Source organism: Astatotilapia calliptera, chromosome 11 (genome assembly GCF_900246225.1).
Source record: "Astatotilapia calliptera chromosome 11, fAstCal1.2, whole genome shotgun sequence".
Lineage (NCBI taxonomy): Eukaryota > Metazoa > Chordata > Actinopteri > Cichliformes > Cichlidae > Astatotilapia > Astatotilapia calliptera.
This window is the reverse complement of record NC_039312.1, coordinates 14,888,028-14,913,020: the sequence shown is the minus strand read 5'-3', so window position 1 is coordinate 14,913,020 and position 24,993 is coordinate 14,888,028. Positions and strand designations below refer to the sequence as shown.

The 24,993-nt window shown below is 41.1% G+C and overlaps 1 protein-coding gene across 10 annotated transcripts in view; it reads right to left on the bottom strand.

The window, feature by feature from the left end:
• Window positions 1-24,993, bottom strand: part of snap91a (synaptosome associated protein 91a) — a 60,890-nt gene that overhangs the window by 31,550 nt on the left and 4,347 nt on the right. For all 10 annotated transcript variants that reach the window (XM_026183721.1, XM_026183724.1, XM_026183726.1 and 7 more), the window contains one exon: window positions 210-352. In XM_026183721.1, coding sequence (XP_026039506.1) covers window positions 210-352 — 143 coding nt within the window. The remainder of the gene's footprint in view (window positions 1-209; window positions 353-24,993) is intronic.

Below are 24,993 nucleotides of genomic sequence, written 5' to 3'. Positions count from 1 at the left end.
CACAGGGAAAAACATAACTGCTGCAGATTTTACCTGTTGTTATGTCTTTATATTGCTGGATGAACTGAGATCAAAACCAAACCTACATAAACAAGGCTATTCCTGAACAACTACAGGCCTCTGTTGTGTCTGCGGGGGGGCTAAACCCACATTAATGGCCACAAAAAGACTCAAAGTGGAAACTAAGTTTGCGTGTATTGTGATCTCACCTCATTGCCATGCACCATAAGGTGGTGTGTGGTGATCAGGGCTTTGAAAACCACCACCCAGCTGGCATTGCCAGCCCTCTCTATCAGCGTGTCGGCCATCTGGGGGACGTTCACGTTGGTTTCTTGGGTGGCCTGGATCAGGTCTGAGAAGCACAAGGGAAAGATGGAACAAGAGGTCAGTTCATGGATACTAGCAAGGGACAAAAGCAGCACAGGTACAGACTGTGCTGAAAGCCTTTTCATTTTAGGAGGTAATGGCAACTCAAACTGCTACACTGAAAGAAGGGAGATGGGCGAGAAGTGACGAATAAGAGTGCACTTGAATAAATACAATGACACTGCATCTGGCTGCTGCTACATTTCACAGTCACACTCTCACAGTTGTCACTTAAACTGACTGAACAGTTTCGCATGCAAAGCACTCCCTCAAATTTAAAAACACCTTCAAATGGAAAGAGATTTTATACAACCTTTTTTCAAATGGTCTTGTTCTCAGAATCATATTAAGGAGCTGCCACTTTTATAAACTAAACTGCCTTGGCCACACAACACATTGTCATCATTGAATACCATCTTTTAGGGCTATAATTAGATATTGATCTCTGTGAACTCTTATTTTGCCAATCGAGTGTCCATTTTTAGTCTGCAGCAGGCTCATCTGTGCAAGCAAGAAGAGCTTATCTGTGTGAGCAGAGCTGCGTTGGGAAGCTGCTGATTTCCATCATATTGAAATGTACTTAGATGAGCTCTTCACATTATGCCACTAGAGCCTGGTGTGAGTCACACTGGCTGCTGCTTTGTTTCGTTTCTGCAACCAGTCATTAACACCAGCAGGCAGAGCGTGGAGAGGAAGGCAGTGGAATATTCCACAGCAGAAAGACACAGAGAAGAAAATGAAGCAAGAACTGCACTTTCAGTGCACCACCAGGAAGGAAAAAAAGTTTTTAGAGTTGTTAAGTAGCTGAGCGATATTAAATCATAAATTACCGATATCAATAATCCATGTTAATAATTAAATACAATTCAAATTCAAATTTTATTTGTCACGTACACAGTCATACACAGTACGATATGTAGTGAAATGCTTGGACAACTGCTCGTGACCTAAAGAAAACAAAAAAGGAAAAGGCTATGAATAAGATAGGAAATAAATATGAAAAATTAAAAAGGGTAAATTTAACTAGGAAGGAATAAAATATAAATTAAGGTTAAAAATGAAATAACTGTACAACACAAATTAGAATGAAGGGTAAATTTAACTGGGAAGAATAAGATAAAATATATAAATTAAAGTTGAAAATAAAATAACTGTACAACAAAATACACAATATAGAACTATATAAGAATGTATGAAGAAATCTAAATATAAATAAATATATACACAATAACAGCAGCTGTACAAGTATTAACCGGAAATGAAGAATATAGTTAACAGTGTTGTGCAAAAACAAAGTCCAGAAAGTCCAGTGTGTGTGCAAGAACCATATGTGTGGGTCAGTACTGTGTGGTGGTGTGATTGAGAGACCGTATCGCCTGCGGGAAGAAGCTCCTCCTCAGTCTCTCTGTGTTGGTCTTCAGGGAGCGGAATCGCTTTCCTGACCTCAACAGAGAGAACAGTCTGTTGTTGGGATGGCTGAGGTCCTTCACGATCTTCCTGGCCTTGGTCCAGCACCGCCTGCTGTAGATTGAGTGCAGGTCAGGGAGCTCGGAGCGGATGGTGCGCTCAGCTGACCGCACAACCCTCTGTAGAGCTCGTCTGTCCTGCATGGTGCTGTTCCCGAACCAGGTTAAGATGTTTCCCGCCAGGATGCTCTCTATGGTGCACGAGTAAAAGTTCCTGAGCACCTTGGAGGGCAGTTGGAAGTCTCTCAAGCGTCTGAGGTGGTAGAGACGCTGTCGGGCCTTTTTCACCACGGTGTTGATGTGACAGGACCATGACAGGTCCTGCGTGATGTGAACTCCGAGGTATTTGAAGCTGTCCACTCTCTCCACTGGGCACCCGTTGATGACGGGGGTCTGGTAGTTCCTCTCCTGCTTAGTGCTGAAGTCCACTATCAGCTCCTTTGTCTTACTGACGTTTAGAAGGAGGTTGTTCCTCTGGCACCAGTTCTCCAGATTCCTAATCTCCTTCAGGTAGGCCGTCTCGTTGTTTTCAGAGATCAGGCCCACCACGACGGTGTCGTCAGCAAACTTGAAGATGGTGGTGGAGCTGGTAGTGGCCACACAGTCATATGTGTACAAAGAGTACAGCAGGGGGCTCAGAACACACCCCTGGGGGGCTCCAGTGCTGAGAGTGGTGGAGGCTGAGACATGTCCGCCCATCCTTACTGCCTGTGGTCTGCCAGTTAGGAAGTTGGAGATCCACTGACACATAGATGAGCTGAGTCCCAGATGCTCCAGCTCGGTGGTGAGTGTGGAGGGAATTATGGTATTAAATGCAGAGCTGTAGTCTATGAAGAGCATTTTAACATAATTCCCCCTTCTAGTGTCCAAGTGAGTGAGTGATGTGTGGAGGAGATGAGAGATGGCATCGTCTGTGGAACGATTTGGACGGTAAGCGAACTGTAGTGGGTCCAGTGTGTCTGGTAGTGAAGAAATGATGAAGTCTCTGACCAGGCGTTCAAAGCACTTCATCACTACTGAGGTGAGGGCTACAGGGCGATAGTCATTGAGAGAAGCAGGGTGGGGTTTCTTCGGGACAGGAACAATGATGGACTCTTTGAAGCATGTGGGGATCACCGACTGAGATAAAGAGATGTTGAATATCTCAGTGAACACAGGAGCTAGCTGGTATGCGCAGTCTCTTAGGATACGACCTGGGATGCCGTCTGGTCCTGCTGCTTTCCTGGTGTTCACTCTCTTGAAGGCTCTCCTTACTTCATGCTCGGAGATGACGAGCACGTTTCCGGTGCTGGCAGTATCTTCCTGTCTGCAGCCGTTAGCGCCGCTAACACTAGCATTGTTGGAGACCTTAGCTGCAGCCTCGAAGCGAGCATAGAAAGTGTTCAGCTCGTCTGCCAGAGTCACGGCCGCGTTCGTCATACCGGTTGTTGGTGCTTTATAGTCCGTTATTGTCCTTAGTCCCCGCCACAGGCTCCTAGAGTCACTCTGTTGGAGTTGTGACTCTAGTTTCCTCCCGTAGCGCTGCTTCGCCTCTTTCACCGCCCTCCGCACGTTATATGACGCGGCTTTGTACGGGTCCATGTCCCCCGTCATGAGTCCCGTGTTGTAGGCAGCGGTGCGGGATCTCAGAGCGTCGCGGATGGTTTTATCCACCCACGGCTTCTGGTTGGGAAACGTTGTGATAGTCTTTGTCTCCACGGTATCATCCGCTAGTTTCCCGATGAATCCCACAACCGCTTCCGTAAACACGTTGACGTCATCGTCGGAGCTGTTTCTGAACATGCTCCAGTCTGCGTCATCGAGTGCGTCCTGTAACACGGCCACCGATGATGAGGAACAAAAAGCATAACCTTCCTGTAGAAGATATGACAATATGTCTTCAGCCTGTCATAAAATAGGCAGTCTTTAAAGTGGGCACCTTTAATTATTAGGTACTTAAATGTGATATGCAATTTAATACAAAATACTATCAAGCAAGTTCTTTTTTCATATTCCACAGCCCGGCGGACCTTCCAGCTGATGCTTTACTTTCTCAATAAAATTGATGTCTTGGAACTTCCTCGTTTAGCTCGCTCTAGTGCAGAGGAGCAAGAATTAAAAGAGCAAGTTGATTTCGAAAGCAATGTTTCAAATAGCTCAACAAAAATGAGCAAACAAACAAGCTGTTGCTATACAGGTCCTTCTCAAAAAATTAGCATATTGTGATAAAGTTCATTATTTTCTGTAATGTACTGATAAACATGAGACTTTCATATATTTTAGATTCATTACACACAACTGAAGTAGTTCAAGCCTTTAATTGTTTAATATTGATGATTTTGGCATACAGCTCATGAAAACCCAAAATTCCTATCTCAAAAAATTTGCATATTTAATCCGACCAATAAAAGAAAAGTGTTTTTAATACAAAAAAAGTCAACCTTCAAATAATTATGTTCAGTTATGCACTCAATACTTGGTCGGGAATCCTTTTGCAGAAATGACTGCTTCAATGCGGCGTGGCATGGAGGCAATCAGCCTGTGGCACTGCTGAGGTGTTATGGAGGCTAAGGATGCTTCGAAAGCGGCCTTAAGCTCATCCAGAGTGTTGGGTCTTGTGTCTCTCAACTTTCTCTTCACAATATCCCACAGATTCTCTATGGGGTTCAGGTCAGGAGAGTTGGCAGGCCAATTGAGCACAGTAATACCATGGTCAGTAAACCATTTACCAGTGGTTTTGGCACTGTGAGCAGGTGCCAGGTCGTGCTGAAAAATGAAATCTTCATCTCCATAAAGCTTTTCAGCAGATGGAAGCATGAAGTGCTCCAGAATCTCCTGATAGCTAGCTGCATTGACCCTGCCCTTGATAAAACACAGTGGACCAACACCAGCAGCTGACATGGCACCCCAGACCATCACTGACTGTGGGTACTTGACACTGGATTTCAGGTATTTTGGCATTTCCCTCTCCCCAGTCTTCCTCCAGACTCTGGCACCTTGATTTCCGAATGACATGCAAAAGTTGCTTTCATCCAAAAAAAGTACCACTGAGCAACAGTCCAGTGCTGCTTCTCTGTAGCCCAGGTCAGGCGCTTCTGCCGCTGTTTCTGGTTCAAAAGTGGCTTGACCTGGGGAATGCGGCACCTGTATCCCATTTCCTGCACACGCCTGTACACGGTGGCTCTGGATGTTTCTACTCCAGACTCAGTCCACTGCTTCCGCAGGTCCCCCAAGGTCTGGAATCGGTCCTTCTCCACAATCTTCCTCAGGGTCCGGTCACCTCTTCTCGTTGTGCAGCGTTTTCTGCCACACTTTTTCCTTCCCACAGACTTCTGACTGAGGTGCCTTGATACAGCACTCTGGGAACAGCCTATTCGTTCAGACATTTCTTTCTGTGTCTTACCCTCTTGCTTGAGGGCGTCAATGATGGCCTTCTGGACAGCAGTCAGGTCGGCAGTCTTACCCATGATTGCGGTTTTGAGTAATGAACCAGGCTGCGAGTTTTTAAAAGCCTCAGGAATCTTTTGGAGGTGTTTAGAGTTAATTCGTTGATTCAGATGATTAGGTTAATAGCTAACCTTCTCATGATATGCTAATTTTTTGAGATAGGAATTTTGGGTTTTCATGAGCTGTATGCCAAAATCATCATCATTAAAACAATGAAAGGCTTGAACTACTTCAGTTGTGTGTAATGAATCTAAAATATATGAAAGTTTAATGTTTATCAGTACATTACAGAAAATAATGAACTTTATCACAATATGCTAATTTTTTGAAAAGGACCTGTACACTTTGACACACATTGGAACTGTTAGTAAAAGGAAGAGTTACTGAATTTTACAGGAAAAAATATCATTAATATACCCGCGGAGGGTACTTGGTTCTGTATGACAGCACAGCTTTTAGGTTCAAGCGCTTGAGTACAGCCTGATAATTAGAGGCCTGCAAACTGTTTGCTGATGAACTTTTGTCTGTAAAAGTACAGACAGCTTTAGAAGACACAGGACACGAGATGGGTTCAACATTTCTTTTGAGTTCCATGTAACAATCCCTAACTCTGTAATTAAAGAATGTGCCATTTAATCTTGGCTGGCTAAAATGGGGTGGCTGCCGTTCAGGATTTAGCACAAGTCAGCTTTTGATCAGAAAGTTTTCTGGTTTGATCCCTGGCTGCTCCAGTCTGCAGGCGAAATATCCCTGGACAAGATCGTAATCCCAAGTTGCTTTCTGATGCATTCCATTGGAGTGTGAATGCTTTATAGAGTTTGTGAAACAGTTGTACGTGTGGTCAGATTGTTTTGTATTTGTGTGTGGATTCAAGCACATGCCTGAGAGCACATCAATCGCTGCACGTATTTTTAAAATCTTAGTTTAAATAAAGTTTTTGATTATTTATTATAAAAAAAAGAGATGATATATATATATATATATATATATATATATATATATATATAAAATGCAGTGGGTACTCCACCACCTAACATGTCAGTTAATTTGACACATAACACGAGTTAGTTCTTCCTTTTGGTGAAAGCTGGGCTCTTCAGTTCGGCATGGTACAGCTCCAAAGATTCTGCAACATCAAACCCTCTGTTTGCTAATGTTACATCACCTGGGCTGAGGTAGTCCAGGTAATTTCAAAAGTTTCCTATTTTGTTTTTAAAGTTTATATATAAACAAAAAAAGAAAAGTAACATTTGTCACTCTCTATCTTCACGATGGAAGATTCATTTTCATCTCATAAGTGTTAGCAACAGTTCTAGAAAAGGAGACAGGTTTGTTCCAGTGTGCAGAAATGTTATTATAAATGTTCAAACTACTGCGCTGTAAAATCTATTTTGTTCCCAGAACTCAAAAAACTATGTAAACTCGTTACCTCCAAAAAATTGAGTAAAGTTTACTTAAGATGACTGTTAGGACAACTTATTCATTGCAAGTATGCAGTACTAAGAATAACTTGATGTTCCTGAAGGTGCATTATGAATTGTTTACCCACTGACAAACATTTTGAGTTCTACTAAATGAAAAAACAATTTGTGGTAACCTGATCATGATTTAAAAAGAATGATTAACAGCACTTCTTGTAATGGTGTTAAAATCAGCCCAGTGTTTATTTTCAAATGCAAAAAAACTGCCGCCATCTGTTGGCAACTATGACACGTTTATAATCTTATGACCACTTTGTCCTTTGATCCTAAAGAATACTTAAACAGGGGTGAGACACAACCACTTTTAGTCCGTTATTTGCAGCATTTATGTTCGTAGCGTTCAAACATTCGCCAGAGAAATCTTTTAAAACATTTGGATCCTTTTGAGAGTGACAGTTTACAGATTCAAACATGTCTCAGAGAAAAATAAAGAAAGAAATCCTTGAAGAGAACGAACACCTGAAAATAAACCAGAGAGACTTGCAGTGCCAACTCCAAGACATGGAGGAGAAATACAGAGCGCTGCAGGTAAAGCCTGATGAAAGACCGCACACAAAGGAAGAGTTTCTTCAAGAAAAAAGGCTACAGGAGATAAAACAGAAGGAAATGGATTTCAAGCTTCAGGACATGGAGAAACACAACAAAGGCTTGCAAATCAAGCTTAATGAAGCTCTGCAAAAAATGAAAGAACTCCTCCAAGAAAAAGATCAACAGGACATGAAGCAGTGCAAACTCCAAGGCATGGAGGAAAAATACAAAGCGCTTCAGGTAAAGCTTGATAAAACACTGAACAAAAATAAAGAGTTGCTTCAAGAACAAAAGCAACAAGAAATTAAACAGAAACAAACGGACTGCAAGCTTGAAGACGTGCAGGAAAAATACACAGCGCTGAAAATGAAACTTGATAAAGCACTGCAAAGAAATAAAGATTTCCTTCAAGAGAAAGAACAGCAAGACATGAAACAGAAACATCTGGATTGCAAACTTCAGAACATCGAGAAACACAACGAAGGCTCGCAAGTAATGCTTGATGAAGCTCTGCAAAAGAATAAAGAAATCCTTGAAGAGAAAGAAAAACTGGACATTAACCAGAGAGACACGCAGTGCCAACTCCAAGGTGTGCAGGAACAATACGGAGCGCTGCAGGTAAAGCTTGATGAAACACTGCACAAATATCAAGAGCTGCTTCAAGACCAAGAACAACAGGAAATAAAGCAGAAAGAAGACAAAGAAATTCTCCAGGACTTTGAGAGGAAAAACCAAAACCTGCAAGAACTTTATAACAAACTGAACTACAAAACACCTGAACTGGAAGAGGAAAAGGAAAAACTGCAAAACCAATGCTCAGAGATGCAGAGTAAGCTCAATGACATGCTGAGAAAAAACACAGAAGTCGAGGAACTTTCAGACAACGTGAAGTGCAAAAACACTGAGATACAGGTGCTAAAGCAACAACTAGAGAAAACAAACGAAGACCTGCAGTGTTCACTTCAAGAAATCGAGAGCAGAAGTCAGCAGTTGGAAGACACGCACAACAAATTACAACAGAGTTATACAGAGCTGCACGAGGCAAAGCTAATGCAGGAGGCAACATCTAAAGAAATGAAAGAAAGGCTCGAAGACAAACAAGCCAAATTAGAAGAAGTGGAGAAAACATGCAAGAGACTTGAGCAGGAGAATGCAGAAACAATCGATCAGTTGAGAACCCTCATCCTAGAGAAAAAAGTGCTCGTGGAAAAGCTCATGGAAAAGAAGAAAAAACGCTTCTGCTTCTTCTGGAGGAGGGACACTCCTGCTTTTTCTACTTTTTCTACTTTTTCTACTGCTAATGTCACCTCGTCTTCCTCCACCTCTGTTCCATCTTAATTTTCACCTCTCCTCTCTCTTTCTCTCCCTTTCTCTCCTGACACCTCTCCCTCCCCTGTCTCCCTTTAACTGCTATCACCTGTCCCATCTCCCCCCCTCCCCCCCCCCTCTCTCTTTTCACCCTCACCCCCCAACCAGTCCCGACAGTTGACTGCCTCCTCTAGAGCCTGGTTCTGTCATAGGTTTCTTCCTTTAAAGGGAGTTTTTCCTATCCACTGTCGCACCTAGTGCTTGCTCAGAGGGGATTGTTGGGGTTTTCTCTCCTCTATCTCTTTCCTCCTTTCTATCCCTTTCCTTTACCTTCTTCTTTAAAACCCCTCCCCCCCTTTCTATTTCCTCAATAATTTAATAATAAACACAATTGGCAAAATTTTAAAAAGTCAGATCAATGTCTTCATTCAAGAATGAATTGTCTTTGTCACGGGGTCATGTGTATTTTGTGTTTTCCTCGGGCTGGTGATCCTTGCAGTTGTTGAGCCCAAGAGTCCAGATTTTTAGTGTTTTAATCACATTTAGTGTTACATTTTAGATCACAACAAAAGGATATCCACAATTTAGGATTCAGGCATTTGTCTTTTTCAATATCATAATCATTCTATGATTGAGTAGATGATACTTTCTTTAAAGACAGAACACATTTGGGTTCAACTTAAATAAAATGTGTGGTATCCTTGGTCTCAGCTAGGTGAGGACCTGCGTAGCAGTAGACATTATAAGAGAGATACTCTTCCCTGTACAACTTTATTTTTGGACAAAGTCTGCAAACCTTTACATGTTTTCTCTTTATCAGACTCTCCATAAATGCAGTCTTTATGTCTACTTAATAGAAAATTAATTGAAAGAATCTTTCAAAAAGCTTCCCAATAAGTGCTTCCAATATGGCTCCTGAATAACAGGTCCTGCTTCTAGAAGACTGTAGTATCTATTTGACTTTAAGCTGCTGATGTTCTTGAGTCATTTAACAGATTCCACCTATCTACTAGCCTCTGGCCCAGTGTTGGTCAAGTTACTTGAAAAAAGTAATCAGTAACTAATTACTGATTACTTCCCCCCAAAAAGTTACTTTACTGATTACTTATTTTCAAAAGTAATTAATTACTTAGTTACTTTTTAAAAACACGATTTACAACCTGAATAGGTGATAAAGCGATAGATCTTTCAGCCCAATTCTACTTTTTCTGCATAATCCATCATATAAAATGTAATCAAATGGAAAAGTCTCTTTTTTTTAAACTTGTTTTATCAGTTTTAATCTTTTAACTTTATGCATCAAGCAAAAATTTAATTATATCCAACATTCTCTGACTGGAAGAAATTAGTTTAACATTTAAACCTATTTTCTGCACATTCCAGCACATAAAATAAAATATTTTTTGTGTTTACACTCAGTCTTTCAAATAGATGCAAGTAAAACACAGCAGAAAACAAATAAAGTCAAAGACTAGCGGTCCTGTTGCTCTATTTTCACCTGTAAAGCAGGAGTGGGGTAGGCGGAGGTTTACCCTGGTGCAGGTGTGGCGCGGTCAGTGGAAGAATCCGCGAGTTTCTCTGTGAGTTTCCCATTACGTCGTTGTGCACTCGGTGCTTGCTTGGAAGTTTAGGGGTTTTTTTCGCTGTAAAAAGAAGTTTTATTCCCACGCATAATGGACACTAATGTTTTTGTCACTTTTTATGGAATCAAACTCAAAGTAAGGTCAGTACTTCCACGCTTTAAACACTGCACGCTCATACTCTCTCCCGTACTCAATATATTATCCATTGTTGATCTGCACACAGCTGTTGTCACGAACGTCGCACTCGCTTACGTCACTGTCATGAGACATTCTTCTTAACAAAACTCTTATATTTTAATTAATTAAAGCAACTTTAAAGGTCATTTTAATTTCTTAAACACATTTTCAATCAAATAACGTTAGCTAACTCCTACATTTTCCACTTGAATATTAAATGTTTGTTGCTCAAAAATAAAGCTGATAAAGAGGACAAAGCACGAAAAGCTTCGAATATCCACCCAAAAATAAGACCAGTGTTTAGCTGTGTTTCCTCCCTCCTGTTTATCAGCATTTTAGAGATAACGGAAAAGCCTCTGTGCAGGAAATCTATTCACTGGCAGACAGGAGAGGCATACCTTCAGCGAAAGCGTGAGGAACGAGATAACTAGATGTGTGCTCAAAGTGATGGACAGAAAGGCAGAGAAAAGATGACCGCTGTCATTTTAATAGCCTTGATACAGCAGAGCAAGCCAGACACCAAATATTTCCGTTGAGTCTTGTCGATTCATTAACAGTGTCATATCTATGTCTGCACACTTAATGGCAGCACACTGGGGGGAAAGCTGAGAGGTGTCCATTCAATTTTCCTCTTTGGCTTATTATTGACTAAATGCCACTGCATCTGCACCTGGTACATCGTACAGTAGGAACAATCTGCAACCAGTATTGGGAACTTGTAAGTTTTACTTTAAAAATAAGACTGAATGTTTCAAAAAGTTATATAGAAGATTGTTTTGTTAACTTTTGTATTGCTAGTATAATAGTATAAAATGTTTTTGTTTCCATATCTATTATTTTTTTTAATCAACAGAAAACTGAAGTGGACACCAACATCTAGAGTCATGTAAATGCTCAATGGCGTGCCCAAACTGCCTTTCCTTGAATGGTCACATGGTTGATTTATAGAGAATAGTCTGAAAAAGAGAAAATATCCAAAGAACAGCAGTTCTCTGGGAGAAAAAGTCTTAATGCTGCTAGAGGTCACAGCAGAATGATCAGACTTCTTCAAGATGAAAGGAAGACAACAGTAACTCGACTAATCCCTCGTCAATACCAAGGTATGCAGAAGAGCATCTCTGAATGGACACAATGTTGTGCCTTGAAGCAGATGAGCCGCAGCAGCAGAAGACCAAACTGAGTGCCACACCTGTCAGCTAAGAGCATGAAACTGAGGCTGCAGTTTTCACAAATGGACAATGGAAGACTGAAAAATGTTGCCTGGTATGATGAGTCTCAATTTCTGCTGTGGCATTTGAATGGTAGGGTCAGAGTTAGGCATAAAGAACATGAAAGCATGGATCAATCCAGCTTGTATCAAGGGTTTAGACTCCTAGTGGTGGTATAATAATGTGGGGGACATTGTTTTGGCACACTTTAAGCCCCCTAATACCACCTGAGCATCATTTGAAATCAGTGATGTGGACGTGACGGTACACAGATTAGCATCATAGATGAGCTGCCAACAGATCTGCAGCAACTATGTCATGCTTTCAGGTTGTGGACCAAAATCTCAAAGGAATGTTTCCTGCACCTTGCTGAATGTTTGTCAGAAAGCCTTATGGCATTTTGGAAGACAGTACGAGGTCCAGCTTGATACTAGCATACTCATGGTGTTTGAGGGATTTCATTTTTTAAGGAATGTGCCACTGACAGGTTAGAAAGAAAAAATGGTAAGGCAAATGCCAACAACAACAAAAAACAATTTAGCGACATTAAATAGTTCCAAACTGTAGAGGTTTTTTGGTATAGACAAGAATCTTCTGGATTTAGACTTTGTCTTTGTTCATGGAGACTCTGGCTTTACTCAGCATCCTTGACATGATGTTTGGAGACATCGTGTAAGTCTGCTTTGAGCAAAAGTAAAATTTTCATTGACATTCCAGCGAGAACCACAAGCGGTGTAGACAAACGTATCTCTGCACCTTCTCTCGATAAAATTATTTATTTATGGACTGCTGTTAATTTTTCCTCATCCCATGAACAAATCAAAACCTGTATTCATCGGTATGAGTAGGTGGGAGAGAAAATGAATGAATAATGATGTAAAAATTGCGTTCAAGGGCGTTTTGTCTTTGACAGTCGTGTTACAAGTCCGCTGGCTTTTTTGCTTCCTCTGTCATGCTTTCATCATGCAGCAATGATGACTGCGCACGTCCTCTCAAATAGTAAGGCGGTGCACATGCCCACAGCACACGCACGAACACACAAACATGTAAAGTGTGTGAAGGATAATCCCTACAGGGCTGATGAGTCAGCAGCCTGCGTCATCCTACGCTTTTCATCTCTGTCTGTCAGTCTCTCTCTCTCTGTATTTCCTCCTGTGAGGGTCAGTGCTGCTGTAAGACAGTGATGCAAAATACAAAGCTACTACATCTACTATCTCCATAAAGATTTTGCTTAAATCTACCCTAATCAGCATGTCAGATTCTAGCTGCAGGTTGTGAACATTAAATAAAGAATCTGGTCAGATCTGCTTGTGTGAAACTGTGCAGGATAAAGTCGAAGGAAATATTTCAAAAAGGCATGAGAAGCGAATCCCAATCGTACTGCAGGATAGGAACGTGGGTAGAGTCTCAGTTCAGATTAAGATTCTTAGCAGCAATTCAGCAGGAACTCCTGACTCATTGTCTCCCCTCCTCTTCCCTTTTAATTATTTATACGTGCGAGTATGAGTAGGAACGAGTGACACTGGGGACCCAGCGTAGCTGAGTGCTAGCACGCACAGATATAATCACCCTGACTAACAACTATTTGCATGTTTCGATCCACGTTCCGTGTACTGTGTGCAGAAATATGCAGCAGATGGAATCATAAATATTTTTATGGCATGGCTGCCTGTCTGCACCCTCTCTGCATGGGAAACACCAGCACAGTCCTAGCTTCTAGTCCAGATTCTGGTTCAAATCTTTTGTCATAGTTCACCTGTTGCAACAGTGAAATTTTACTTTTATGTGTAAAAATGAATTCCCAGGTTTGCTGTTAATTATTAGTAGTCAGGTCCACCAAATTCCAAAACTCTCCACATAATCCAGGTTATGTTAAAATCAGTTAGGCTCACGACTCCGTTGATTGAGCTCGGCAGCGTGCTATACACCACTGCATCCGACGCTTTCCATTGTGCTTGGTGATGTAAGGCTTGGATGCAGCTGCTCAGCCATGGAAAATCATTCCATGAAGTTTTCTATGTGCTGTTGTTGAGCTAATCTGAAGACCACATGAAGTTTAGAGGTCTGAAGCGATTGACTCTGGTGAAAGTTGGTGACCTTCAGCATCCATTGACCCTGGTCTGTGATTTCATGTGCCCTACAACTTCGTGGCTGAGCTACTGTCTCTCCTATTCCATTCCAGTTTGTTATAATACTACTAACAGCTGACCGTGAAATATTTAGTAGTGAGGCAATTTAACCACTGGACTTGTTGCACTATCACAGTGCAAATCCTATCACAATATTCACTGTGAGCTCCTGAGAGCGACCCATTCTTTTGAAAATGTTTGAGCAAGCAGTCTGCATGCCTAGGTGCTTGATATACACCTGTGGCCATGGAAGTGAAACACTTGAATTCAATGATTATGGTGGCCGAGTGAATACATTTGGCAATATAGTGTAGCAAACACACATATTTGTGTGGAGGATTCTCGTGTGATGGCCTGCAGTAGCATGGACACACTCAGGCACCTGAAATGCTTAAAGTACAGTTGGGAGGCTTCATTCTGTGGTATTTTGCGAATTACAACCCCAATTTTGGTTTTATTGATTGTTCCTGAAAAATAAATGTAAAACATCCATTATAGCTTAAAAACAGGAGGGTCAGTCTTGTACTGTGGCCACAGTATACCTTATCAGCATACAGCTTGTGTCCTTCATTTAAAGCCTAGGGAACAGTTTAGCCGTTACACAAGGTTATTTGTGACATGAAGATTATAATAGCCTCTACACTATTCCGCACATTTATTATTTTATTTTGTTCGCAAATGTGCATGCGCACACAAACACAGATTTTTCCTGCTCTATTTTACAACCACAGCACCTGAGCCGCCTTTGTGCAATGTACCGAACAAAGACGGGAGATGCATGATCATGTTGTTCCAAAACAGGAGGAGAGAAAACAAGAGATCCGCACCTGTTTGAATAAGAGGAGCTCATTCAAACAGGAGCTCTAAATGACGCGCGTATACATGCAGCAAAAATGATAGCAGACTTCTGTTGCAAAGGTGTTCCCTGAGCAGGTGGTGCTGCTGGATTATATTGACTGGGCTCGATCTTCTCACACTTGGAACTTAACATGTGCTCTGTTGACCTAAATGTTCAGATAACTGTCACAGAATGCTTTATCAGGATGTTCGCAGCATCTGCCACACCCAATAACTCTCAAGTGGCAGGACTCGGATTTCAACTAGCTCTTCCTTTAACGCATCAATAACTGTAAGCGATATCAAAACCACTGCATGTGAGTGCAACTGAAGGCACACCACCAAGCATGAGTGCACCACAAGATGCACACATATATGTGCCATAGCGAGGCCTCCTGCACCAACAACACCCTCGACATTTTTCTGTTCTTTTTCATAGATTATTTTTTACCAATGTGTCGAGAGACACTTGGGACATGCCAAGGTGGTTTCCTAGGCAACAGGCTCTGGTGTTTGCAGTGACATCGAGGATGCGGTGAAATTTCTTTGAAATCATCTTCACAGTAGCAAAATGATAGGGGTTATCTAGCCAAAGCCAGATGCATGTGAGTCATACCAGCCTGAACATGGCTGAGAGCAGAAGCGGCTCTGAATCCACATAAATACTCAGCTTTACCCTTCATATAACCAGTGGTTATTTTATCTTGTCATATCCATATACAGTAGCTCCACATTTGAACAGATGATACATAAACATGAATATTGGTTTATTCAGTAAGCAGTGTGAGTGTGTGCATGTATGTGTGTGTGTACGCGTGTTTGAGTGTGCAGAGCGTGATACAAGCCATGCTGCATGAGTTTACACATGAATGGACCACGAGAGCGCAGTGGTTATTTATAGCTCCTTTCACCCTTCAGCAACATGTAAGGGGAGGGGGGGGGGGTTGTACCCACAATGCACTGCGCTCCATAGTAGCATGGCACCAATGTGGTGTGGCAGCCAAACAAAGAGGAAGCCATTGGGATTCAGACGCTGTGGAGGCTGGAAATGACATCTGAGGAACAAGCAGGCATCCCATATAATGTTGCAGTTACTGCTGGTGGACACAGATAGCAGCGCCGTATGGACGCTTTGGCTTTTGGTGACACTTCACCCCGCTGCTGGTGGAGTTTGTAGATTTGTTTTTTCAGGATCCCACATTCATTTGTTTCTGTATATTAGTGTTTTTTAATAATTGGAAAAACTTATTTTGATCTGGCATTAATGTCCTGATCTTATCTGCTATATCCTGTATAGTGGCTTGTCGCACTTAGCTTGTGTAGAAATATCTACATTTGTGTTGACACTTACAAAAAAAAAAGGCAAAAAAGTCCTGCTATATTCTTATGTTATGATACGATTTGGAATAAAAGAGAAGAAGTTTAAGAAAATGTGATCAAGCACAGTTAGAGTGGGAGACAGGCACTTGGCTTGGTGGCGATTAGTAGGTATTAGCATGGTTAACTAACATGGTGTATTAGTTAGTGATATTACCTTTTTTAGCCTGACTGGCACTCATTAAAGGTGTGCGCTCAGTAAAGGTGGCGGATCAATTTAAATATCGATAGCATCCATACCAAGGATTTTTTTGGGGGGGGGTCACACCTATTATTTTGCCCCAGAAAAGCCGTACCAGATACATGTTTACACAGTACAATATAAATGTGCCCATAGACCTTGAACAGCCTGATTTACTGTGATGATAATATAGTTTGAAATGAACCTTCACTGTTCACTGGACTGGTTCATCGCTCATCATATGACTAATCTTTTCTGTCGGTGAACAGATCTGTTTTTGCCAGCTATATTTACTGATTAGTCTTCCTCTAATTACTCTAATTGTCCTTCCTCTTGCCCACATCCCCTGTATCTGAAAACTGCTGTTGCTATCTGAGATTTAAATTAAACAACAAAAGAAAAACTTACTTATATTAAATCAGTTCTGCCTTCTGTCTTGCTGTGGGCCTTTGCTACACTAGTCAGTGTATTAGCTGTTTATTTCCCCTAAGTATGAGGGTCTTCCCTGTGTAAACAGAAAATTGTCTAGCTTGTGGATTTCTCTTGGGTGCAGCAAGTTGTGCTCTGAGGAAGGTTCAGCAGACAAAGACAAACATCTGTGTGCTGAACCATGTGCTGCAGCCAAGACATTTTTTGTTGTTGACTTTTTTAGGGGGTTGTTGCACTTGTTTTTCTGACAAAGAAACATTTATCTGTGTGTTTGTTACAGAACGTGTGCCCAGAGGTGAGGAAGCACAGAAGAAACATGGTACACCACACATAAGTGTGCACCTGGTGATGTTATTTACTCTCTGAGGTCTAATTCAACATAGATGGCACCCTTTAGCAGATCATTACATGAACTAGAGCAGGGCGATATGGCCAAAAATATTTATCACAATATATATTTGAAAATTTGCGATAACGATATAACCGACGATATAATTGATGCGAGACAAAATACAACTCCACAACATTACTAGCGCAAAAAGACAACCTTCCATTTATTTTCACTTAAACAAGAAGCTGGTTTTTATGTACATTAAAGCTTTATAAAAATGTAACAGTGCAAATGCAAATTCCTTGCTGAAAGTTTAACCAAAAGGCATTTCCAGTAGAAATGGGCTGACATATCCTGAGCATAACCATGTATAATATCCACTGACGTTAAAAAGAGGTGCTTTGCAACATTAAACTGCAGTGTGCAGTACGTATTTTTCAGACCACATAAGGTGCACGGGATTATAAGGCACATTAAGCGAAACAAAGCAGTCAGATAAATCAAACTTTATTAAACTCATTCTTCTTGCTTCCTCCACTTCTGTACCATTGATTCATTAATGTTGAATTCTCTGGCAGCTGCTCTATTCCCATGTTGTTGCAGTATATTAATGACTAACCTCGTATTATGGATGGATTATCTCAGTTGTTCTCCTGACTGAAGTTTGGTCCGTTTACAGCATCCTGCCATGCGATTGCATTTGTCTCTAACCATCAGGAACCTTCACGTTAACTTTTATAAGTGGAAAAGTGTTAGTGTTCGTCCCCCAGCTTCACTGTTTATGTTATGCTAACATAGCTGTGTCGCTAGCGATCACGTAGCACATAATTACATACCAGCTAGCCCAACTTCAGTAACCCTACAAACGTCACTGCTGTTTAGTTTCCTGTCTTCATTGATGTTGGAAGTGATAGCAGAGCTGTACGTTTGATTTTTTTCAGAAATCTCTCAGTCAGAACATGCTATATCATGCTTAGGTAACTAGCGAAACTAGCGAGCTAACTTCCGCTAGCTTCCTGCTAACTTCTTAAATGTAATAACTTTTGTTTTCATGGATGCCTGGAAGTTAAACTTTATAGTTACACCTGGTAAAGCAGCAACGCTGATCGTTTTATTAAAGATGAAAGAATTTAGACAGTTTTTAACTCTCAGTGATGCTGCAGTGTTGTTTGACCTGAAGCATACGGAGTTTAGGACCCAGATTACTCCCAGATTTAAGAGCATCTTAGTCCGACAAATACGACAATAACAACGCCCGCTTGCATGTTCTGCAAAGAAATGTGCTTTGTTGTGTATCTGACGGACAAACACCAAACCAGTTCCGCATCACTGAAGTTGCTCCATTTTTACAAACCAATTCTGGTTCATCTGTTTCACTCAACAATCGGCCATGTGCGCATGAAAACAAAGGCACTGCGCATGCGCGTTTTACTCCCATTCTATCGCGATATTTCATTTTCCTATCGTTGCTTAACATTATACCGGTATTACCGTGAATAATATGGCCCAGCCCTAACATGAACTACTACATACTTTTAAATACAAGCGCGTTCATGCTCACAGGTGTGCACACGGGTGCTCACACACACACAAACTACACCCTTTTTGGCTCCTACCTCAAAGCACACTGTGCGCTGTCGATCTTACGTGCTGCACAAAAATGTTTAATATTTAGTATTTACTGTTATATTCCCATAGATCATCGTGATGTTGTTTATTCTATTGCTCTCGTTTTCTTCTGCTTGTTTTCCTTTTTTTTTTTCGTTCTCAACAGGTGATCCAGGTGATTGATACATGTATTTTTTGTCTGCTTATTTTGTTGGTTTTTGTTTTTTGCCCTCTTCTCCGCTGTTTTTCTTTCCCTCTTTCTTTCTCCCCAGTCAAGTCTGTCCCGTATTTAGCAAGTGAAAATAAAATAAAATAAACAATAAAAGGTGAATCAAATAGACCATTACGGCAAGGCTGGGATGGTCCATTTGGTAAAGTAAATCCGTTGGGCATCTTTCTTCGCCTACGCCTAAGTCTGTGGCGCTTCATTAAGGTATTAAGGCAGACATGTATGTTAACTAATCATGTTATTCTTTTTATCCTCATTATATCACTATATGTGTTTTTTCTTCTTTTTCTTTGCAAGCTAGATATTCCTTCTGCAGAACAAAGTAATCAGTTACTATTAGCATCACTGTCTGATAAACACTTATTTACAGACTTGCAAGGCAAAACATTTCAGTGACCTCAAACTGCATCTGTGCTACAATTTGTTTAGGAACATTTAGTTATAAACCACAATGTACACATAATATACATGTGATGTAACATACACGTAAGGTGACAGGTTGTTAGCGGAGATCAGCTAGTAGTGCTTGTAGTATACAATATTTGTAAGGATTTGAATGTTAATAAAATAATTCCCAAAAGCTATATAGATACTGATACCCTAAGCAATTCATATATTAAGTTTAATCAAGATTCACTAACAAGGACTTAAGGAACGGACTACATACGTACATATGATAATTATAGTAAGATTATTATTATCATTATTATTATTATGCAACTTCATTGTCAAGATTTAGGAGAACAGTTTAATAATAACTAACATGATTACCAAAGGTTAGAGTTTTGGTCAGGGTTAGGGCCATTATCAATGATAACATTGAACTTAGTGGGTTCAACTAAACTCTTAAGAATCAACAGAAGCAGTAACAAACTACTGAAAACAATCTAGCCTTGAAGTAGTTTTGAAGTAGAGTCACATTTTCTTGTGACACTTTGCTTTTTATTGCAAATGTCAGATCCTGAAGCAGATAGAAGGAGCAGCCTAATAAAACAGCAGGAAACCCTAGCCTCCCTGCATTATTGATATGCAGCCCTGGGTACAGACATGCCCCTTTACTGTGGGAGATTCTGCTGTTGTTTACCTGCATACCAGAACAAAGGAGTGTACGCTTGCATCCAGTCCTGCCCATTTAAGCACAATAACCCCCTCTGCCCCAAAAGATTCATCTTCACTGTAATCGGCATGTTTTCATTCTCAGGCTAGCAAACTCAAGGGCACTGCGACCTCTAAAGAATATGAGTAATAGGCCTGAGAGGGAGGGTAAGAGGTGGGAGGAATTAAGAGAAAAGGAGCAAATACTTTCACTCTGGTGCTCACATTTAGAGTAGATGGTCGGATAACAGCGGCATGGGGGATCCATAACCCGGCTCATTAATCTGGACACACACTGTTGGTAGAAGAGTGCACCTCCCACACATTGCTTGACATTAGAAAGACTTTCGGAGGCTTTTGCAGAGCCCCGCTGTGCGATCAGCGCAGCAGTACATGGCCAGCCTTCTCAACAACCTCCTTTTACTCTTGCACTTGTTCTCTGAAGCTCATCATTAGGCAAACACTGCACTCGAACAGTATACAGAAGAGAAGAAGAACGAGTGGGAGTAGAGATGATGCAGGAGAGTCTGAATAAATAAAATGAATATCACAGTCCATAACTATTTGGACATTGCGTCAGTATAAGAAAAGGAAGAATTCTTCCCCAGCTGCACCATTTTAAGCAAAAATCTTTAAGAGTTATAAAGGGAACTGGTCCATCACAATTTCCAAGCACAAGAATACAGAATGGCAAGCTTGCAGGTAGAAATCAGAAAGCTTTTGTTGTTTTTTAGCTTTGAAATACAGTGAAATTAGGAGTGAAGTTGATAATGAAACCATGGAGAATGAGTATTGCTGAGTAAAAAAGCAAAAACGAAGCAGGTAAACAAAATGTAAACACTGTTAAACTTGATAGAAAGAAGAAAGTGTGGTTAAAAAGAAGGAACAATTCTTGAGATGAAGCAGGCTCAAGGCTTGGGTACGTCTGGCTGCCAATGGAACTGCCAGCATGTTGGCACTTTTGGGTGATTGCACTGCGGACGAAAGCCACGGGACAGATGTAGAGGTATACGGGAACATGCTGACATGCTGCGTTCAGCCAAATGTGGCAAATGCTTTGGACAAAATTTCATAATTAAAAAATTCTAAATTGCTAAACAGGCAACTTTTAGCCCTTTTACATTAGTTTGTACTCCGGTTGGTTCTGCACAGCTTGAAACGTATTTGGGGTTTTCCATTAGGCAGTAATACCTGGTAATAACCAGAACCCTAAAACCACATTTTGAGTCTCAAAAATGCCTTCAAATTTTTCAGGACCGGCATTTTGTCCCCAAATTGGTGACGGTTCGTCCCAACAGGTATAGTGGCATGCCAATTTTTGGTCACCACAAAGTTTTTTCAACAAACGTGCACACACACACTCACACACTGTGACAACAGCAAGCTGTCGCAGGTGTCAAAAACAGTAAGATTACAGCACTAGATTGTACTCGTAGCTCACAGGATCTAACCGAAGCAGCATGAAAATGTACACTGCAGAAGCAGCCAGCACTTTCTGTGACGATATCCACACTGACAGCACAGGGTCAACAAGTGGAGGTGCTTAAAAAGATGTCACTTTGTGTCAACTTTACTGACATATTTCAGGCATGCCAAGCCTCTGCTGTTACAGAGAAAACTGGGCATGTCTTCAGCATTTCCACCATGCTTGGAATGAAGGCCAAGTCTCTGAATCCCACTGAAGATAAGCTAAGCCATGCTAACCTGCCTGTGGCTTCATATTTGCTACAGATACAGAAGTAATATCACTCTTTGCATCTAATGCTATGCGGGAAAGTGTGCTTCCCAGAATGCTCACTCTGGATTAATCCCTCAGTGCAGAGACATGAATCTAAATTGTAGGTGTGAAGGATCGCCTGTCTCTCCATGTTTGCCCTGTGAAAGGCTAGTGACTTGTTCAGGGTTGCCATTCTATCACATTTGCACATGGAAAATCATAAAAACAAATATCCATAAGATGGATATTTTACAGAGATATTGTCTGCACTAGACCGCCTTTATTTAGGGCAAATAAAGTTGAACATTGACCATGTAAACGAATACAGACACGCTTCAAGCCCCTTCCCCCATCCTCCATCCTATGAGGAGGCAGGAGGCCTCTCAAACATGGTAACACATTGATGGTGACTCATGTTGTGGTAACAGCACCATAGCAGCCAAAGGGGACTCAGCACGCTGTTTACGTTTCTCCCCGCCTCCAACACACACACACACACACACAAGGTATTGTATCCTGTGTTTGCTCTAAGCAGAGTATAATCGTGTCTCTGGGTAAAAAAATGAAAAACCCCCTGTTCATCAGAGTGACTGGATTTAGAGCGGTGGGAGAGCTGGTGATAATGATTGCAGAAAAAAATGGACAGAATGTCAGCTGTGACGCTTAATCAGGTCATTATAATCAACATTGCAAAGGTTTAAATATTGTGTAGATATAGAGAAGCAAAGAGAAGAGCAGGTGGAACATGATGCCATACATTTCTGAAAATATAACCTTCAAACTGTAAACCTGTTATAGCTCCCTAAACAGCATGAGGATTAAGAGGTGAGGGGCAACATAAGCAGTGGCAGCTAGAGATGGAGGCTATTAGGAACAGCAGCAGGAGTTGTGGTGCCCGTCCCTGAAAACAAAGAAATCTTCATTTAGCAGATGTTAAAATCCTGTTACACTAGTTATCTAGTTGCTTCCCTTCAGGCTGCAGAAACCCTGTGTGTCCTCTGATCCACACGCTAGGCCTGTATCTAGTTGAAATTGTTGACCAACTGCGCAAAGAGATGCATTGAAGCACTGCTCATAAACTCCTAATTTCTAAGGCAGTGAAAAAGAAAACTGTCTTTGCAGGTAATAACAAAACGGACCTGATGGTTGAAGTAGTTTTGTCGCAGTTGCTGTTTCAATGTGCTACGGTGGCAGATGTTGAGTAATCCACCGACTCCAATCAATCTAGGCAGAAAGAACCAAAGCGGCATCTCGAACACGCCCACAATGGAGGAGCAGCATCAGATGCGGTGGCATTTCTCTACTCAGCCGCCGCCTCTTTAAAATTCTAATATTTCAAAACAGCAGCATCTCACCGTCATCCCACACATCTCTGTTTCATACATTGATAAGTGTGGTGAACATGGCTTGCTTGTGTCATTTCTCACTCCACTGTGAACCTCTGAGCGTACGTGCGTGCCAGCATGGCAGATGGCCACACTAATAACATTTCTACTGATTCATTTAAACTTAAAGTTAGCCTATGTAATTTACTGAAACATTAACACATTTGTAAAAAAAATACATTTAACCCCTAATTGTGCACATATAGTTCAGGAATTGTGCTTTCACACAGATGTCCTCATCTTCACACCAAAACAATGAGAACACCTGATATTAATTCATTTTTATTAAGTTTATTTATATAGCACCGAATCACAACAACCGTCGTCTCAAGGTGCTTTATACTGTAAGGAACAGACTCTACGATAATACAGAGAAAACCCCAACAGTCAGACAACCCCCTATGAGCAAGCACATGTCGATGGTGGGAAGGAAAAACTCCCACTTAACAGGAAGAAACTTCCAAGAGAACCAAGCTCAGGGAGGGGCAGCCATCTGCCATGACTGGTTGGGGGTGAGGGGAACATTAAATGTGCCTGCTTGACTTTTCTGCTGTTTATAAAAAAATGCCAGAAATTCTGGTGAGCATATTTCCTTCCTCATAAAAGCTGGATTTTAAATTAGCTTGAAATCTCTTAAGTGACTCTTTGTTTATGGCACACGTTCAGTGCATATTTAAGATTTTGTGCGACTGACACAAACTACCAGACTTTTTAGAAGTGATCTTTGTACACTGCTATAATCCTCATCCCCTTTAAAACTTTGGCCCATTAAAGCACTTGACTCCCAGCTGCACCTCCTCACTTGGATCCACATGCAAGTCTATTCATGCTGGGATGCTGCCAAAGGTTTGTGAATGCACACATGCAGACACGTGCTTGTGTGTTTGTGTGGAGGATATCAAGATCCATCTGTAAGACACACTCATAGCATGTGGGGTGTCGGGCAATCTGTGCTGCTGCCTGAGCACTAATCTTTTAAGAGTTTAAAAGACTTCCGATCTGCATCTCAGTCATCTGTCAGGCTCTTAAAAATTTTTTTTTTTTTTTAAGTGATATCAAATAGTTGCTAAGCCTCCACAGACACACTTTACTGAACTATTCATCATTGTGTTTTGTTTTCTCCAGCCTTTTAAAAACCCAAGGTAAAGAGGCATGAACCTGGAGACATGTCTGCTTATATTCTCATCCCACTCTTTTCTAATACCATCTATTTATTGTGCTTTTCATCCTCAGAAACACTACAGCACCTGATTCAGTCTGAATACAGTAACTTCTAATTTTCTCCTGTCTCTCTATCTCACTGCACGGTTTGGGGATCACAGCTTGTGGAGCTTACTCCCCTGGATGTCACTTGAACCAAACGAACACACATTTGGCTGTCAGTGGAACAATCCATGAGAGATATTTTTAGACCTTGAGCACACAGCTCCTAACACAAAGTGCCCTTTTACAATTCAGCATGTTTTCTCCCCTCCCTTTTTAAATGACTTGCAGAGTGAAGTTAGTACATGTTTAGTGTATCATTTTGCACTGACAACAGACTGACCAACTACAAACATTATCTATTCACTTGGAGAGGGACAAAAAATGTGCTGCTGTCAGGTTTCAGGCAGAGTGAGAAGCAGCGCGTCACATTACAAGCCAAAAAGCTCCCAAAATGAAATACAACAAGGATTTGATATGCAAGAAGGCAATCAGTTATATCATTGCAGCATCTTTATGTTATTAAAATATGTAAATTGCTTCAGTAATAGAGTACCCTAGAGCCAAATACACATACATAAATCCATGTGATTGTGTGGATGACAGAGTGTATTTCCAGGGGTATTAATGGATGCCAAGCATGTCGATATAAAACAGGACTACAGCGGTGTTGGAGGATCTTGGCAACAAGTTTCACTGATGATTATGATGCATCTTTCTGCTAGCGGTAAAAGTAGACATTTTTTCTCCAAGCAGCACACTGGGTAAATGTCAGCTATGGGTAAAACAGGATGTAATGTCAAACAATTTAACCTAAGGCTGCTTCTCCTGCAGAACAAATTACCTTTGTCACATACAATGAAGCAGTTTGATTGAAAAAAACAGTATGAACTCAAGAGCTCCATGAATTTAAAATGTTAAATTAAAAT